Source organism: Leucopleurus acutus (assembly GCF_964270905.1).
Source record: "Leucopleurus acutus genome assembly, chromosome: 7".
NCBI lineage: Eukaryota > Metazoa > Chordata > Mammalia > Artiodactyla > Delphinidae > Leucopleurus > Leucopleurus acutus.
Window position 1 is genome coordinate 42885803 of NC_139150.1, and position 21217 is coordinate 42907019.

Consider the following 21217-nt stretch of genomic DNA (forward strand, 5'->3'; position numbering starts at 1 on the left):
TTAAAACAAGAAAAAAATAACAATAGCATGTAAGTAATGAGGATGGTGAAAGGAGTTCAAGTGTTCTAAAGTGTTCCTTGCAATGACTGGGAGAAGGTAAAATGTTTCATTACATTTTATCTCAACAAAAATTTGTGTTTTAATTACTACAGTAAAAAGAGAAAGAGAATATTTAAGTTTCAAATGGTACAAGGGTGGGAGTGGAGGAAGTAATGCTAGAATTTATCCAAAGGCAGGAAAGAAAGGTCAAGAAATATGACTGTCAGTATCACAGCTTGAAAAACATCCCACTATATGTTGTTGACATGACACATCTAAAAATAAAGATAGAGGGAAAAAGTAAGTAAAAGAATAAAAAAAATACAGCAGGCAAATTATAACAAAAAGAAACCTAGAATATCCATACTAATATCAGAACAAAAAAGAAAAAATATTAAAAAATTAAAGCATTACTAAAAATATTGACAACTTCATCCAGATAAAAGATTTGGTTCATTGGGGAAAAAATATCTCTGCATGTAACTAATATAGCACCAAACTTTATAAGGAAGAAAATTAAAGATCTACATGAAATAGACAAATCCAAATGGAAAGTTTGGTGTTCTTCATATATTTCTCTAAATAACTGTTAGAATATGGTGAAACAAGAAGGAAAAAAATCCAGTAAGGATACAAAAGATTTGAAGTACATGATAAACAAATGTGACTTAAAGGATATGTATAGATATTAAAAAGATATGCTTTTCAAACATATATGGAATATTTTTTAAATTACCATATATTGAGCCAGAAAGCAAGTCTCAACAAACTACAAAGCATTAAAAACCACAGAGATCATCTCTATAGTCCACTATATTTTGAAAATGGAATCTCTAATTTAAAATCTCCCCCAAAGAAATCTCCAAACCCAAATTATGCCAAACACTGAAAGAAGAAATGAGACCCAACAAACCAATTGGCTGAACAAACCAATCTTACACAAATTCTCCAAAGAATAAAGGATGGAACTTTTATTTTCTGAGGCCAATATACTAAAATCTGGAAGTCATTACAAGAAAGGAAAATGACAGGCCAGTTTCTGTCATAAACAGAATTTCAAAACTCCTAAAAAAATTTTGCAATTAACTTAAATGTGGTACATAGGTTAGACCTTTCTAAGTGTAAGAAATGATTATCATTATATCTAAATTTAAATATAAAGGTACCAAATTAGCTTCAACTAAAACTGTATCTAGTCTAGAAATATAAACTCAAAAAATACTTTACCAAAATCAGCATAACATGACTGAAAGTTTAGTATAGGATAAGTACTTAATTCACCAACATTAATACTGGCATTTACCTGCTGCTGTCTTATCACGAAATTCTTCAAGTTTTGTCAAAGTCACTGAAGTCAGCTGTGCTAGATTTACATCTTTTGGAGGTCTGAAGAATTCCACTATACTATTTACTGTTCTCTGTTAAAATAAGCATCATTAACATGAGGCACAAACTCAAGGCAAATTGAAATATATTAAAACTTAGGAATTACAAAAATGCTTACTGCATCATATAGCATTTCTAAAGGTTCAGCTTCTATGATACACCTTTGAGCAACGGTTTCATCTAATGGATTTATCTCAAATATAATTCGCAAGAGTGATGCAGCATCATCCAATGAAGACAGGAGGCGGGGTTTTGTTGAATTATCTGGTAAGCCAGTAATATGAAATGAACCTATTTTGGTTTCGAATCTGCATGAAAAAAGATAGGACAGAAATTAGCAATCAGTACAATTTTAAAGTATTTTTCAAATTAAAAATAATAAAATAAAAATAAAAACAATTGCACTTTAGGGCTTCCCTGGTAGCGCAGTGGTTAAGAATCCACCTGCCAATGCAGCGGACACGGGTTTGAGCCCTGGTCCAGGAAGATCCCACATGCCACAGAGCTACTGAGCCCACGAGCCACAACTACTGAGCCTGCGAGCCACAACTACTGAAGCCCGTGTGCCTAGAGCCCCTGCTCCGCAACACAAGAAGCCACTGCCAACGAGAAGCCCACACACTGCAACAAAGAGCAGCCCCCACTTCCTGCAACTAAAGGAAGCCCGCACATAGCAACAAAGACCCAACATAGCCAAAAATTAAAATAAATTTATTAAAAAAAAAAATTTCACTTTGCATTTCTTGCTACTCCATTCCATGCACACCGAAGAAAATACACAACTATTAGATCTAAACTGACATAGATTAATTCACAAAGAACTCTATTCACATGTTGATTTCCAGATTAAGAAGCTTTTGAAGGGTCAGGGGTTTCTGGTTCCCTATGAAAGGAGTCTGAAGTCACCACTCCATATTAACAACAAGTAAAAGGCTGAACAAACCAAAAAATCAACAACTCTTCTTCGATATGTAAGAGAGGGGAGTACATGGGGCAAACTGCTGCCCCTAAGACTGAAGACACAGACAGGGAGTGGAGTCATGGCTTACCAGAGCAGAGATCTGCAAAAATGAAACCACCACGGACACTAGAGCCAAGGTTGGAAAACCTAAACTGTAACTGAATTGCTGGAGACTTAGTGTGGACAACTCTGAGAGTTAAAAACTCCAGAGGGAACTATTACCTGACACCGGGCAGAATGGCCATCATCAAAAAATCGACAAACAATAAATGTTGGAGAGGGTGTGGAGGAAAGGGAACCTTCCTACACTGCTGGTGGGAATGTAAATTGGTACAGCCACTATGGAGAACTGTATGCAGGTTCCTTAAAAAACTAAAAATAGAGCTACCAGATGACCCAGCAATCCCACTCCTAGGCATATATCCAAAGAAAACCATAATTGGAAAGGATGCATGCACCCTGATGTTCACTGCAGCACTAGTTACAATAGCCAGGACACAGAAGCAACCTAAATGTCCATTGACAGAGGAATGGATAAAGAAGACATGATACATATATACAATGGAATATTACTCAGCCATAAAAAGGAATGAAACAGTGCCATTTGTGGAGACATGAATGGACCTAGAGATTGTCATACAGAGCGAAGTAAGTCAGAAAGAGAAAAACAAATACAAATAATATCACTTATACGTGGAATCTAGAAAAATGGTACAGGTGAACTTATTGGCAAAGCAGAAAGTCACAGATGTAGAGACCTTATGGTTACTAAGGAGGGGGGAGAAGGGGGACGAATTGGGAGATTGAGATTGACATATATACACTACTATGTATAAAATAGATAACTAATGAGAACCTACTGTTTAGCATAGGGAACCCTACTCAATGATCTGTGGTGACCTAAATGTGAAGGAAATTTTAAAAAGAGTGGATATATGTATATATATATAACTGATTCACTTTACTGTACATCAGAAAGTAACACAATATTGTAAAGCAACTATACTCCAATGAAAATTAATTAAAATAAAAAACTCTAAGGGGACCCAGCCACAGGGGAGTCCCCCAAATAATTTGAGATACACCTCCAAGAATTCGACCAGGTTCCCACAGTAAATATTGGAGAAATATCCCCTCCTCAGGCAAGTGGAGAGGACGATGAACCATTTAAAAATATGCCAGAGCACTCTACTGTTCTTAGCAAGGCCTGCCCTCTGGAGAAACGAGTTAACTAGAGCCTTACCTAATGGGGTATTATCAGAGCCAAAATGACCAAGGGAAGGGAAATATCCAACTCCAGTCAAGTCTATCACTCCATATGGGGGGAGGGAAATACCCAACTCCAGCCCATACTACCCATTCTATCCCCCTAAGGGGGTAAGGAAAAAAAACTGAGAAACTCTTGTTAAGTTCACAGTACAGAAGCACAGGCTCATTCAAAGACTGAGAGCTCATCACAGAACTACAGAACTCTTCCCTTTCTCCCACATCTTATTACCAAATTATTAAGGACCTATTTACAGCAATTCCTTTTACCCAGTATATAATGTCTGGCTATCAGGAAAAAATAACAAGGCATACAAAAAGGCAAAAAACACAATTTGAAGTGACAGAGCAAGCATCAGAACCAAACATGGCAGGGATGCTGGAATTACATGACTAGAAATTTAAAGCAACTACAATTAATATGTCCAACGGTTAATATGTCTAACAGATAAAGTAGACAATCTGCAAGAACAGATGAACAATGTAAACAGAGGGATGGAAATCCTAAGAAAACCAAAAATGAATGCTAAAGATAAAAATCACTGTAACAAGAATGACTTTGATGGGTTTATTAGGAGACTGCACAGTTGCACAGCTAAGGAAATCCCTAAGCTGGAGAACAGATCAGAAAAATCATAAAAATACAGAAAGCATTTCTAAAAAATCAGAAGAGAATATCCATGCATAACTACAAAAGTTGTACTGTACAAGTAATGGGAATACCAGAAGGAGAAGAGAGAAAGGAACACAAGAAATATTTCAATCAATAATGATTGAGAATTTCTCCAAATTAATATCAGATACTAAATAGTAGATTTAGGAAGCTCAGAGAACATCAAGCAGAATAAATGCTAAAAAAAACCCCACAAAACATACAAAACAAAAAGCAAAAAAAACCCACTGCACCTAGGCATATTTTCAAACTACAGAGAATGAAATATAAAGAAAAAAAATCCTAAAAAGATCTAGAGGGGAAAAAAATCCTTACTTATAGAGAAGCAAAGATAAGAATTACTTCCACATTCTCAGAAACCATACTAGCAAGAACAGGGTATAACAAATATTTTAAAGTGTAAGAGCAAAAAACTCTAAACTAGAATTCTGTACTCCATGAACTTTCCCTCCAAAAGTAAAGAAGAAATAAAGACTTCCTCAGACAAACAAAAATGGAGAAAAATTGTTGTCATTAGACCTGCCTTTCAAGAAATATTAAAAGTAGTTACATAGAGAGAAGAAAATAAATGTAAGTTGGAAACTCAGATTACATAAAGAAAGAGCACTGAAGTAGGAAAGTGAGGGTAAAATGCAAACATTTAATTGTCCTAACAGATTATTAGTATGTTCATTGTTAATAATCTAAGAGTGTATTGAATAACAGGAATGACACAAGGGATTAGAGGAAGGAATTAAGATATTTTGTTATTACTGGGTACTCACATTACCTGTGAGATAGTATAGTATTATTTCAAAGCAGACTTAGATCAGTTGTTTAAAAAAAAAAAAAAAGAAACGAAATTGAGTTATTTGTAGTGAGATGGATGGACCTAGCATCTGTCATACAGAGTGAAGTAAGTCAGAAAGAGAAAAACAAATACCGTATGTTAACACATATATACGGAGTCTAAAAAACAACAAAAAAAAGACAGGTCATGAAGAACCTAGGGACAAGACAGGAATAAAGACACAGACCTACTAGAGAATGGACTTGAGGATACAGGGAGGGGGAAGGGTAAGCTGGGATAAAGTGAGAGAGTGGCATGGACATATATACGCTACCAAATGTAAAATAGATAGCTAGTGGGAAGCAGTCACACAGCACAGGGAGATCAGCTCGGTGCTTTGTGACCACCTAAAGGGGTGAGATAGGGAGGATGGGAGGGAGGGAGGCAGACACAAGAGGGAAGAGATATGGGGACATATGTTTAACTGATTCATTTTGTTATAAAGCAGAAACTAACAGACCATTGTAAAGCAATTATACTCCAATAAAGACTTTTTTTTTGTAAAAGAAAGGGGCTTCCCTGGTGGCGCAGTGGTTGAGAGTCCGCCTGCCGATGCAGGGGACACAGGTTCGTGCCCCAGTCCAGGAAGATCCCACATGCCGCGGAGCAGCTGGGCCCGTGAGCCATGGCCACTGAGCCTGCACGTCTGGAGCCTGTACTCCACAACGGGAGAGGCCACAGCAGTGAGAGGCCCGTGTACCACAAAAAAAAAAGAAAGAAAAAAAAGAAAAAAGGCATTCCACAATAAAGATGTTAAAAAAAATTAAATAAATAAAAAGGCAAAAAAAAAAAGCTATACATACTACTATATATAAAATAGATATCTAATGAAGATCTACTGAATAACACAGGGAACTCTATTCAATACTCTGTAATGACCTATATGGGAAAAGAATCTAGAAAAGAGTGTATATGTATAAGTTTTCTACTTTGCTGTACAGCAGAAACTAACACATTTTAAATCAACTATACTCCAATAAAAATTAAACATTTTTTAAAAATTAAAATAAAATAAAACAAAAAACAAAAAAGTATATTAAATGCTCTAGGGCAACCACTAAAAAAAGTTTAAAAAATTTTAACTGATGTGCCAAGAAAAGAGAGAAAATGGAATCATACAAAATGTTCAATTAAACTGCAAAAAGAAGAAAAGACATGGTAGACAAAAACAGGAACAAAGAACAAGGGCAATAAATAGAAAACAGTAACAATTATGGTAGGTATTAATTTTAAGAGAATAAGAAAATAAGCCACAGAATAGGAGAAAATATTTGCGAACAACACATCTGATAAGGACCTGTTATCTAAAATATATAAAGAACACTTTAAACTCAACAAGAAGAAAACAAACAACACAATTAAAAAATGGGCTAAAGATCTTAACAGACACCTCACCAAGTAAGACGGACAAATAAGCATATGAAAAGATGCTCTATGTCATATGTCATCATGGAAATGAAAATTAAAACAACAGTGACATACAACTACATACATATTAGAATGGCCAAAATCTGGAATAATGACAACACCAAGTAATGACAAGGATGTAGATGGAGCAATAGGAACTCTCATACATTGCTGGTGGGAATTCAAAATGGTACAGTCACTTTAGAAGAAAGTTTGGTGGTTTCTTACAAAATTAAGCATATTTTTACCATGTGATCCAACAATCGGCTCCTTGATATTTACCCAAAGGAGCTGAAAACTTATGTCCATATAAAACCTGCACAGCTGTTTACAGCAGCTATATTCATAACTGCCAAAACGTAGAAGCAATCAAGATGTCCTTCAGTAGGTGAATGGATAAACTGTGGTACATCCAGACAATGTAATGTTATTAAGTGCTAAAAACCATGAGTTATCAATTCATGAAAAGACATATAGGAAGCTTAAATGTATATCACTAAGTGAAAGAAGCCAGGCTACACACTGTATGATTTCAACTACAGGGCATTCTAAAAAAGGCAAAACTATGAACACAGTAAAACAATCAGTGGTTGGGGGAGTGAGTAAGGAATGAATAGCAGAACGGAGGATTTTTAGAGCAGTGAAAATACTGTGATACTGTAACAATGGACACTTGTCATTCTATGTTGTCCATACCACAGAATGTACAACAAGAGTGCACCATGATGTAAACTATGGACTTTGGGTGATTATGCCAGTGTAGGTTCATTTTTAGTAAAAATGTACTATTCTGGTGAGTGGTGTTGATAATTGCAGGGGGGCTCTGTATGTGCAGGGTAGAAGGTATATGAGAAATGTCTATACCCCCCTCTAAACTTTGTTGTAAACCTCAAACTGCTCTAAAATAATAAAGCCTTTAAAAAAAAGTTAATGGATAAGTATTGTCTTTGGAAGTGACAGAAAAAGGTGCTCAAATAATCGAGTTTCTCCACTGAAATGACGATTAAACTAACAAAAACTCCCAGAATCAACTTTCTTGCAAGTCTGGAATTTAATAAAAAACTTAAAGCAACCAGGGAAAAATGAAAGAGGTAAAGACAGCTGAATTTCAGAAAGATAGCACTCTGGCATTTCTGTTTATCTGCCTATCATCCCCATTCCTTAGCAAAGCAGTGGGCAATATTCCTGGTTTGGCTTCCTGGAGCCAGGGGACTAACACAAGCTGCTATGCTGTGAATGTCTGTGTCCCTCAAATTTCATTTGTTGAAATTCTAATGCCTAATGTGATGGTTATTTGGAGGTAGGACTTTTGGGAGGTGATTAGGTCATTAGGGCAGAGCCCTCATGAATGGGATTAGTGGTCTTTAAAAAGAGGCGCTAAAGGCTCCAGGATAGGTTGCAAGCTGCCGCTGCTGCCCTCCTGGGCTCCAGGAGCAATCTTGAGCTGCTGCTGCCACCCTTGCAGGCTCTAGGAGCAGTTGCGAGCCGCCTCCGCCGCCATCATGGGCTCTGTAGGCGTGCACGAGCTGCCATTGCCACCAAGTGCCCTGGGAGTGGGTGCCAGTAGCTGCATCTACACACCCCCTACTAATGGGGGTAACGGCCAGCACATGCTGAGGAAAGAAGGCCACAGGCATTCATACTAAAAACAGCCCTCACACCAAATATATTAAACCCACACAGGCTACCCAGGGATGCTCACACATATAAAAAGCCCAAGACCACAGTAGACAATTGTTTCTCTAAAACTCACAGAGTAAGAGAAATATAAGTAAAATGAAGAAGCAGAGGAAACACTCCCAGTTAAAAGATCATGAGAATTCCCCTGAAAGAACAAACAATGAAACAGGTATCTTCTGTCTAACAGACACTGAGTTCAAAAAGGAAATAATGAAAATACTGAAGGAATTAAGAAAAGCTATTGACAGAAATGCAGAGTACTATAAAAAGGAACTAGAAAATATAAGGAGGAGCCAAGAAAACTCATTTGCTGAGACAAAAAGTGAGCTAAAGGCAATGAATAGGAGAATGAATAATGCAGAAGAATGAATAAGTGATCCGGAAGATAGAATAATGGAAATCACCCAATCAGAACAGCAGACAGAAAGCCAAATGAAAAAAAAAAATGAAAGCAATATGAGACCTATGCGATAATATACAATCTACACATAATAGGGATTACAGAAGGAGAAGAGACAAGGGGATTGAAAAAGTATTTGAAGAAATTATGGCCGAAAACTTCCCTCAACTAAAAAAGGCAACAGGAAAGCACAGAGAGTCCCAAACAGACCTATACCAAGACATATTATAATCAAAATGTCAAAAGTTAAAAATAAAGAGAGGATTCTAAAGGCAGCAAGAGAAAAACTAAGAGTTAATTACAAGGGAATTCCCATAAGGCTATGGGCTGATTTCTCTACAGAAATGTTTTTGGCCAGAAGGGAATGGCAAGATACATTCAAAACCCTAAAAGGGAAAAATATGCAACCTAGAATACTCTACCCAGCAGGATTATCATTTAGAATAGAAGGAGAGATAAAGAATTTCTCAGACAAACAAAAACTAAAAGAATACAGCAATACTAAACCTATCTTAAAAGAAACACTGACAAGTCTTTTCTAAACAGAAAAGAAGCAAGAGTCTATAGGAAAGAGAAAATCACAACTGGCAAGTAAATCACTTAAATAAGCCAGTACATTTTTTTATTTAAAAAAATCAAAACAATCTTGTGAAAACAATGATAACCACAATGAACAGCAAAAGGATAAACATGAAGAAGTAAAAGAGGACTTCAAAATCATAAAATGTGGGGGAGAAGAGTAAGAAAAGGTAGATTCTTTGTTTTTGTTTTTTTTCCAATGTGTTTGACCCTATATGACTATCAGTCTAAAGCAAGTATATAGCAAGGGGTAAAAATACTTAAAAAACAGGGTAACCACAAAGGAAAAACCTGCAATACATTCACTAAAACCTAAAAGAAGAAAACAAAGGCATAAAATAAAAGGAAATCATCAAACCACAAAAAAGAAAAGCAGGGGAATTCCCCGGAGGTCCAGTGGTTAGGACTCTGCACTCTCACTGAAAAGGGCCCGAGTTCGATCCGTGGTCAGAGAAATAAGATCCCACAACCCGTGTGGCATGGCCAAGAAAAAGAAAAAGAAAGGAACAAAGAAGAAACACAGAATCAACTGGAAAACAAGGTTTAAAACAGCAATAAATACATATCTATCAATAATTACCTTAAATGGCAATGGCCTAAATGCTCTAATCAAAAGACAAAAAGTGGCAGACTGAATCAAAAAAAACAAGAGCCTACAATATGCTGCCTACAAGAGACCCACCTTAGAGCAAAGGACACACATAGATTGAAAGTGAGGGGATGGAAAACATATTTCATGCAAACAGAAACGACAAAAAAGTGAGGGTCGCAATACTCGAATCAGACAAAATAGACTTTAAAACAAATGCCGTAAAGAAAGAAAGATAAAGAAGGACACTATATAATGATAAAAGGATGAACATGAGAGAATTTTACACTCATCAATATATATGCACCTAAAACAGGAGCACCCAAATACATAAAACAAATACTAACAGACATAAAGGGAGAAACTGATGGGAATTCAATAGTAGTAGGAGACTAACACCTCATTCACATCAATGGACAGATCTTTGAGACAGAAAATAAGGCAACAGAGATCCTAAATGATAAAATACAACAGTTAGACTTAATTGATATTTTTAGGACATTACATCCAAAAAAACCAGAATACACATTCAAGTGCACACGGAACATTCTCAAGGATTGACCACATACTAGGGCACAAAACAAGACTCAACAAATTCAAGAGTATAGAAATTATCTCAACAACTATTATGACCACAACAGCATGAAACTAGAAATCAACCACAGAAAAAGAAATGAGAAAAAAAAACAATTACATGGAGACTAAACAACATGCTACTAAAAAATCCAATGGATCAACAATGAAATCAAAGAAGAAATTAAAATACACCTTGAGACAAAGGACAATGAAAACACAACCAACAAAATCTATGGGATGCAGCAAAAGCAGTTCTTAGAGGGAAGTTCAGAGTAATACAGGCCTTCTTTAAGAAAGAAGAAAAATCTCAAATAACCTAACCCACCACCTAAAAGAATCAGAAAAAGAAGAACAAACTATACCTAAAGTTAGCAGAAGCAAGGAGACAATTAAAGACCAGAGGGGAAACAAATAAAATAGAGATTAAAAAAACAATAGAAAAAAATCAGTAAAACCAAGACCTGGGTCTTTGAAAGGGTAAACAAAATTGACACACCTCTGAGCAGGCTCACGAAGAACAAAAGAGACAAGACCCAAATAAACAAAATAAGAAATGAAAGAGAATAAATCACAACTGATACTGCAGAATTACAAAAAACCATAAAAGAATACTATGAATGATTATATGTCAACCAATTTGACAACCTAGAGGAAATGGACAACTTTCTAGAAACATACAGCCCACCCAAACGGAATCAAGAAAAAATAGATAACTTGAACAGACTGATCACTAGAAGTGAAACAGAATCTGTAATGAAACAAACTCCCTACAAACAGAAGTCCAGGGCCAAATGGCTTCACAGGTGAATTACACCAAACATACAAAGAAGAACTTATACCAATCCTTCTCAAACTCTTCCAAAAGACTGAAGAGGAAATAACACTCCAAAAGACATTCTGTGAAGCCAACATCACCGTGATACCAAAACTAGACAAAGACACTACCAAAAAGAAAATTATAGGCCAATATCTTTGTTGAATATAGATGCAAAAATTCTCACCAAAATATTAGCAAACTGAATTCAACAATACATAAAAAAGATCATACACCACGACCAAGTGGGATTCATCCTAAGTTCACAAGGATGGTTCAACAAATACAAATCAATCAATTTGATACACCACATCAACAAAAGAAAAAACAAAAACGACAGGATCATCTCAATACATGCAAAAAAGCATTCAATAAAATTCAACATCCATTCATGATAAAAACTCTTACCAAAGTGGGTATAGAGAGAACATATCTCAACATAATAAGAGCTATTTATGACAAACCCACAGCCAATATAATACTCAGAAGAATTCCTGCTAAAATGTAGAACAAGACAAGGATGCCCACTCTTATCACTTCTCTTCAACATAGTACTGGAAGTCCTAGCCACAGCAATCAGACAGGAAAAAGAAATAAAAGGTATTCAAATTGGTAGGGAAGAGGTAAAGTTGTCATTATATGCAGGTGACATGATACCATATACAGAAAACCCTAAAGACTCCACAAAAAAAACCTACTAGAACTGATAAACAAATTCAGCAAGGTAGCAGGATACAAGATTAGCATACAGAAATTGGTTGCATTTCTTTACACTAACAATGAAATATCAGAAGGGGAATGTAAACAAACAATTCCTTACAAAATAGCATCAAAAAATAAAATACGTAGGAATAAACTTCACAAAGGAGGTTAATGACTCATATGCTGAAAAGTACAAAACATTAATAAAGTAAACTGAAGATGATTCAAAGAAATGGAAAGATATCCCATGCTTTTGGATTGGAAGAATTAATATTGTTAAAATGGCCATACTACCCAAAGAAATCTACAGATTTAATGAGATCCTTATCAAATTACCCATGACATTTTTCACAGAACTAGAACAAATAATACTAAATTTTATATGGAACCATAAAAGACCCAGAATTGCCAAAGAAATCCTGAAGAAAAAGAACACAGCAGGAGGCATAACCCTCCCAGAATTCAGACAGTACTACAAAGCTACAGTAAACAAAACAGTGTGATACTGACACAAGGACATATGGATCAACAGAACAGACAGCCCAGAAATAAACTCACACAACTATGGTTAATTAATCTTCGACAAAGGAGGGAAGAATATACAATGGAGAAAAGACAGTATCCTTAGCAAATGGTGTTGGGAAAATTTGGACAGCCGCATGTAAATCGATGAATTTGGAACATACTCTCACACCATACACAAAAATAAACTCAGAATGGCTTAAAGACTTAAATATAAGACATGACACCATAAAACTCCTAGAAGAGAATATAGGAAAACATTCTCTGACATAAATCATACCAATATTTTCTTAGGTCAGTCTACCAAGGCAATAGAAATAAAAGCAAAAATAAACAAATGGGACCTAATCAAACTTACAACCTTTTGTACAGCAAAGGAAACCATAAACAATATGGAAAGACAACCTACGGACTGGGAGAAAATATTTGCAAATGATGCGAATGACAAGGGCTTAATTTCCAAAATATACAAACAGCTCATACAACTCAGTAACAATAGCAACAAAAAAACCAAAACCACTGTAAATCAAAAAATGGGCAGAAGACCTAAGTAGACATTTCTCCAAAGAAGATATACAGATGGCCAACAGGCAGATGAAAAGATGCTCAACATCACTAATCATTAGAGAAATGTAAGTCAAAACTACAAGGTAGCACCTCACACTAGTCAGAATGGCTATCATTAGAAAGTCTACAAATAACAAATTCTGGAAAGGGTGTGGAGAAAAGGGAACCCTCCTATACTGTTGGTGGAAATGTAAATTGGTACAGCCACTATGGAAAACAGTATGGGGGTTCCTCAAAAAACTAAAACTGGAGTTTCTATATGATCCTGCAATCCACTCCTGGGCATATATCTGGAGAAAACTATAATTTGAAAAGATACATGCACCCCAATGTTCAATGCAACACTGTTTACAACAGCCAAGACATGGAAACAACCTAAGCATCCATCAACAGAGGAATGGATAAAGAAGATGTGGTAGGTATATACAATGGAATATTACTCAGCCATAAAAAAGAATGACATAATGCCATTTGCAGCAACATGGATGGACCTAAAGATTATCATACTAAGTGAGGTAAGTCAGAAAGAGAAAGACAATCCCATACAATATCACTTATATGTGGAATCTAAAAGATGACACCAATGAACTTACCTATGAAACAGAAACAGACTCACAGACATAGAGAACAGACCTGTGGTTGCCAAGGCGTAGGGGGGAGTTTAGGATTAGTAGATGCAAACTATTATATACAGAATGCATAAACAACAAGGTCCTACTGTATGGCACAGGGAACTATATTCAGTATCCTGTGATAAACCATAATGGAAAAGAATATGAAAAAGAATACATGTATGTATAAATGAGTCACTTTGCTGTACAGCAGAAATTAACACAACATTGTAAATCAACTGTACTTCAATATAATTTTTTAAAAATTAAATAAAAGAAAAAAATGGGCAAAGGAATTTAATAGACAGTCCTCAAAAAAACTATACAGAAACAGCCAATAAATACATGAAAAGACGCTCAACATCAATAGCCATCAGGGAAGTGCAAATCAAAACCACAGTGAGATACTACTTTACACTCATTTAGGATGGTTATAATCAAAAGGACAGAGAAGTGTTGGCAAGGGTGTAGCTAAATGGAAAACTCACACAATGCTGGTGGGAATGTAAAATGATGCAGCTGCTTTGGAAAACAGTCTGTCAATTCCTCAAAAAGTTAAATATAGAGTTACCATTTGAGGCAACAATTCCACTCCTAGGTATATAAACCCAAGAAAACTTGAAACTTGTCCATACAAAATACTGTCCATTAATTTTCATAGCAGCATTTTTCATAGTAGCAAAAAAGTGGAAACAAACCAAAAATATCCATCATCTGATGAATGGGCAAACAAAATGTGATGTATCCATACAATGAAATATTATTTGGCAATAAAAAAGAATGAAGCACTAATTCATGCTATACCATGGATGAACCTTGAAAATATCATGCCTATTAGTAAAAGAAGCCAGACAGAAAAGGCCACATATTATATGATTCCATTAATATGAAATGCCCCAAAAAAATTCTTAGAAAGTAAATTAGTGGGACTTCCCTGGTGGCGCAGTGGTTAAGAATCCGCCCCCAATGCGGGGGACATGGGTTTGATCCCTGGGAAGATCCCACATACCACGGAGCAGCTAAGCCAGTGTGCCACAACCACTGAGCCTGCACTCTAGAGCCCGCGAGCCACAACTACTGAAGCCCATGCACCTAGAGCCCGTGCTCCACAAGAGAAGCCAACGCAACGAGAAGCCCGCAAACCACAACGAAGAGTAGCCCCCGTGCGCCGCAGCTAGGGAGAGCCCACGCGCGCAGCAACGAAGACCCAACGCAGCCAAAAATAAATAAATAAATAATTTTTTTAAAAAAAAGAAAGAAAGTAAAATAGTTTTTACCAGACACTAGGGAGAGGGAGGAATGGGGAGTGACTGCTAATGGGTATTAGTGTTTCCTTTATGGGGTGTTAAAATATTCTGTAATTAGGTAATGATAACTGTTGCACAAGCTTGTAAATATACCATGTGGATTTGGTATACGATACAGTGTGACAAAAAAGTGAATGGTACACTTTAATGGGTGCATTGTATGGTATGTACATTATACCTCAATAAAGCTATTTTTAAAACAGAAGATAAAATAAAGACACTCCCAGATAAAAACAAAATTGTTAATGCTGTTTCTTTTTCAATACTGTGATTGCTGACATTTTTGTATTATTCTTTAGTGTCTCGGCATGAAGTTTTCTACTGAACATGTGTTATTTTAACAATCCCAAAATATATATATTAATGAAAAAAACTACCTTTCTAAAAATACAAAAGGACAAATTAAACCACAGTACTCTTTACAAAATACTGTATGACTAAATTCCAATCTCACAGTGAAATATTTTCTTACAGATAAGAGAAAATAAATTAATACTTACTTAACTGCTTGTGCTCCTGGTCTTTGCACAATCAAAGTGCTAAATTCTTCCACTACAATATCTAACAGTTCAGATTTTTGTTGCTGTTCTCTTAGAATAATAGACATACTTTTCAAGTGAACAAAAAACTTCATGGCTTCAAACTAGAGTATATTCAGAGGAATAAAATGAAAAAAATTATCTATATGTGTATATATACAACAAATACTCCTATTTATATAGTTTATTCTTTCCAAAAACCAGAAAAATACTTCAAACACAACCCTTCGTATATTAAAGGATCACCACATAACACTAAAAAGTAGGGGACAATTTTTATCCCTACCTTGGAAACTAAAATAAATGCAATATTTATAGACTCAAAGAAAGATGACAGAACAACTCAGTAACGTATATTTCTGAAAGGATTAAAAATAGGCATATCTATCACTAAATGCTCAGGTATAAGGCAAGAAAACATTTTACTGTTTTTGGCAAGGTTGGATCAACTGCTGTTTCACTATAGCCAATTGCTTCATATAGTAAAGTTTTTTCTTCAGGTGTCAACATTTCTTCAAGACCTAAAAATCATAAAAAAGTGTTTTATGTTCTTAACTGGTAACAAGATAAAACCGGCCCAAAATTTAGCTGCTTTTAATAAATTAAATGCAAATTTTACTCTCTTTTTATAATACTTTTAAGAAATTATATTCACTGAATGCTAGATGGCATTGCCAATTTTAGAAGGTTTATTCTCCCAAAATATAAATTGCCAAATACATAAATTTAGCAATATAAATTTCTAAATATTTGTATTAAGCACACAAAATAGATACCTGTATTAGGCACTTAATGGCATTGTGTTAAGCAACATACTTAGTGTACGAAGTAGGTAATATTAATATCATTTCTCCACATTTTATTACAGATGATGAAACTGAGGTTTAGAGAGCTTAAATAATATGCCAGGGCCACACTGCTAATAAACGATAGATCTAGGATGTAAACCTAAGCCCCTAAGCCTCCATGGTCTTAAGCATTTTGTTGGGAAGCAAAAATCTTTCCAACAAATAATTTCGATAAAAATTTACAGTGGTTTATACCCTTTCTGAATTTTTATTTTACCTATGGCTGTGCTATATGCACTTACTAAATCCTCTAGACATAATGCTCTTTTGCAAGCATTAGTAAGATTTTAAAATTTATTTTATTTGATTTTTATTTAACACATATATTTACAATATCTAATAGTAATATTACTGATAATAATAAGAATTATAATAAATAAATAAATAAGACTTAAAATGTCTATCTTAATGAAAGAGAAAATTTCCTACAAAACTTAATTTCACACCTGATGGTTAGCTACACTACCATAGCCTGATGATTAACTGCACTACTATAAAATGAAATGGACATACTTCCAGGTTTAAGATCTGGTTGTTGTTTAGTATATGATTCTGACCAAGTCCACAGCCAGCTAAACCATCCTTTATTATCCTCTGACTCTTGTGCTCCTTCTCTGAAAATCCTGTATCCAGCTTTCTTTACCTAAAATGAATAAATTTACAAATAAATGACAAATTATCCTTTATTAGTAATCTAAAGAAACAGGATGATATTTCTAAAACTTATCTACTTTAGTGAATAAGTGTAAACAATAACATACTGACAATAAAACATAGTAGCCACAACATTGGCCAAACATCAGAATTTAGGATTACCAGGTACTTAGCACCACTGTCTTATAAGCAATGGTAATGGGGGGAAAAAAATTGGCTTTCACCTTCATATGAACTCTCAGTATTTGATAAGCCCAATTAGTTAGAAAGAATTTTTTTCCCATAGAACCTGTCTGGTTTAAATACATGTAGCAAAACAGTGCATCAAATTTTCTTATAATAGAAATAATCAAATTTGAACCCTTTTTAGGTAACAGTATATTACAGCACAATACCAGTAACATCACAACATCTATCAAATCTGTATAAATTCTAGATTTATTTTTACTAATTGAAAGACAATCTGGAATTACCTCAACTTCTGCCTGTTGTCTTGCTATAGTTATATTAAATACATCCAAAGTCTTTTCCAACTCCTAAAAATATAAATAAAGTGTGTTTACATAAATAACTTTATATAAATAATTTTCATATATTCTCTGTCAAATTGCTATACTAAAGAAGAGATAGGAAGCAGAAAACAGGTCACCCATCAACATAATATTCCTGTTAAATTCTGAAAAGCAATGCTTGTATATACGTCAGCTTGGAAATTAGTAATGATGGAACAACTTTTTCAACAAAGAAATCATACATGTCATGCATGTAAGAGAATACTACAAGATACACAGGCACGTACTAGAAGATAACATACATGCACTGTTTTAAATGACTTTTATTTGGGCTTTAACTACAGTTAAGGGTAAACACATTAGTGTCACTTTCAACTAAAAATACAATTATACGTCCTTCATATTACATGCACATTTCGTATGTCATCATTAAGATATATCAAGTAGATCTAGATACACTTAAAACTTGTTTTTAAATTTTATACTTTTCCAAGTATTTCAGTATAGCTACTGAAATAAACTGAGATAAGCTCAATCTTTCATCATATCTATACATTATTTCCATGATTACTTTTGAGAGCTTCATGCTCAAACCACTTTTAGTCCCAAAGAGAAACAGTGATGACCAACCATTACCTGGAAAACTTTACTCAGGGTTCCACAGTCCAGCAGACTTAGAGGGTTAAGGTTAAGATCCAAAACTAGGTAAGGAAATCTGTAACCACCAAAGCAGAAACCCAAGCATTCATAATAGCCTAGGTCTTCAGAAAGTCTTCTATTTCAAAAATAAAAATAAAACTCAATCTTAGGGAGTTTTTTGGAAATTGGCCTGGATTCATAATGATTCCATTACTTTTGAGAGACTAACTCTTCTTAGACTCCCTAAGCTGTACTTCATCCATCGGTAAAACAGTCCCATCTAGAATATACCATAATGCTAAAAGATTAAGACTAATATTTAGAGAACTCAGGAGCCAGCTAATTAATCGTAAAGTTGCTGGTGAAGACCAGAAATGCCACAAGGATTAAGAGGAAAAAAAACACTGTTTGAGCAAAAAATTCAGAAAAGTTCATACAAGAGATGGGATGTAAGCAAAACTTGAGGAATGAGTGAAACTGAGATAGAGATGAAGAAAGGCAGATGGAATGCATGAGCAGACTTGGCTATAAGTATAAGCATATACATATAGAAGATAGTAAATTTATTTGATTAATGCACAGTTAGATGGTAACATAGGGAAAAATGGAGTGGTGACATAACATAAGGCTTTGAAACCAACACAGAGAAGACTGGAATCAATGGAGCAAATACTTTCTAGGCTTTTGAGGTTTGTAAATGTCATAATAATGTGAGGCTTCCAGTTACTATTTGCATAAACCCAAATCTCTCCAGATTGAGGAGAATCTCAAATTCCAAATGCACACAGGAAAACATCACCAGGGTTTGTAACATCCAATAGAAGTTAAGGAGTATGAAAAAGTCTAGTAAGTAAAAGAGACAGAGAATGATCAGTACAAATTAGAACAGATAAGTAGGGAGTGTTAGTCACTAAAGACTGAGGCGTTAAGTAGTACAAAATATTTAACAAATTTTTTAAATGCTAACCTCCAAAGAGTTGAGAAGTTCACCAGACGGCTTCTTACTTGTTAGTTTTTTTTTATACAGTTCTTTATATTGCTTCATTTTTTGCCTATGTTCTCTTATATGCTTCCATGACCACATCCGTAAGTGGGGCCGAACATTTACTTCAAGAATACCACGTATAGCATAAACCCACCTAGTTAAAAAATAAAAACAAAAACCCTACGCTTAAAAGCACTCTCAAACCAACAGTATAAAATATAACTGATACTGCTTCTACTCTAACAGCATACATAATACAGAGACTATGAAAATGGTATATTATCTGGGCACTTGCTTCTTCCCAGCCCTATTACTAATTAACAATACACTATTTAGTCTTATCTCTTTCCTAAATGAAAATAATCAAAATCACTGAATTTTGTTACAATAAATATAGTTCTACAGAAAAACTATTAAAGTATTAATTGGCAACTAGCACTTCAGCCACTTGAATAGTAATTAAAATAGTCAACTGAAAGAGTAATTGCAACTTCTAGAATCTAGGAAAGAGCTTAATAACTGGAAAAATAAGACTTTTGAATTTTAAAAAGGGGTTGCACTTTATAGACTACCATAACCCTTTCAGGTTTATAATAGGTTTAATATGTCTGATACCAAAGTTTGAAAACTAAAAAAAGACATGGTTAGAAAACAAACTGGGATATGTTTCTTAATAATTCCAAAAATACAGTAAATGAATGCAATGCTAGTATTTCCAGTTGTAAATTCATTATAAAGAATCCTTTAACTTAATTTTACTCATGTAATAAGTAAAAGCCGCTTCAAGTGTTTCAAGACAAATATTACATTATAGTTTCTATCAGCCCTTAAAGAGTATCTTAAAAAGTCAAGAAATTCACTTTTATACCATATTTTTTAAATCTTAAAAAACTTAGATTGAGCAATTCCACTGGGTATCTACCTGAAGAAAATGAAAACACTAATTCAAAAAATATATGCACTCCCATGTTCACTGCAGCATTATTTACAAGAGCCAAGATATGGAAACAACCAAGTGCCCACTGATGGATGAATGGATCAAGAAAATGTGTGTATATATATATACACACAATGAAATGTTATTCAACCATAAAAGGAATAAAATCTTGCCATTTGTGACAACACGAATGGCTACTGAGGGCATTATGCTAACTGAAATAAGTCAGACAGACAAAGAGAAAGACAAATACTGTATGATCTCACTTATATATTGAATTTAAAAAAATGAGCTCATAGATCCCGAGAATACACTGGTGGTAGCCAGAGGCAGTGGGTCAGGGATGCTCAAAATGGGTGAAGGGGATCCAGAAAACTTCCAGTTATAAAATAAATAAGTCATGGGGATATAATGTACAGCATGGCAACTACAGTTAATAATACTGTATGGCATATTTGAAAGTTGCTAAGAGAATAGATCTTATAAGTTCTTATAACAAAAAAATAGTTTTGTTAACTATGCATGATATTGGATGTTAACTAGACTTATTGTGGTGACCATTTTGCAATATATACCAATATCGAATCATTATGTCATACGCCTGAAACTAATATATGTCGATTATACTTCAATTTGAAAAAATTTAAGGCATATTACCATTCTTTGGCATGGTAGTGGAGAGGTACATCAGGTTTGAATTTCCTATATGGTAGATTTTGCGTCATCATATCAACCGATTCAAGAAGTTCCATAAGACTGAAATACTGAAGAATGAAAAAAATTGAAGTTCTTAAATGTTTCAGATTTTTTGTTTAGTTGTCAAAGATAAAAGTTAAATTATTGACTTTTTTAAGGAAATGTTATCATATATCATTATGAGTTTTTGAAAAACATTTAAAATCTTAGCTCTCCTTTTATCAAACTATAACTCACAATTTAAAATTTCATTTAAAAAAAATCACCTGTGGTTTATTAAGTTCAATTGTTATGTCATGTAACTCAATATCCAGGCTTATTTTGGGGACAGAAAAGTCAAAATCCAATCCGCGATTCATCTGAAGTTTGGCATTAGCAGATATGGGGCGAAATACTGGAAAATAACACAGATTTTTAAAAATTAAATTGAGTTTTTTTCAAGAGTCTCAAAGTGCTAAAGGAATCAAGTTGAAAATGCTGATTTTCATTTCTTATATAC

At 34.6% G+C, this 21217-nt stretch overlaps 1 protein-coding gene across 3 annotated transcripts in view; it reads right to left on the reverse strand.

Moving 5' to 3' along the window:
- Positions 1-21217, reverse strand: part of VPS13A (vacuolar protein sorting 13 homolog A) — a 238885-nt gene that overhangs the window by 172100 nt on the left and 45568 nt on the right. For all 3 annotated transcript variants that reach the window (XM_082843241.1, XM_082843242.1, XM_082843240.1), the window contains exons 11-19: positions 20985-21112; positions 20680-20786; positions 19068-19239; positions 17423-17485; positions 16809-16938; positions 15874-15968; positions 15409-15551; positions 1544-1733; positions 1343-1457 (exon numbers count right to left, since the gene is read on the reverse strand). In XM_082843241.1, coding sequence (XP_082699367.1) covers positions 1343-1457; positions 1544-1733; positions 15409-15551; positions 15874-15968; positions 16809-16938; positions 17423-17485; positions 19068-19239; positions 20680-20786; positions 20985-21112 — 1143 coding nt within the window. The remainder of the gene's footprint in view (positions 1-1342; positions 1458-1543; positions 1734-15408; positions 15552-15873; positions 15969-16808; positions 16939-17422; positions 17486-19067; positions 19240-20679; positions 20787-20984; positions 21113-21217) is intronic.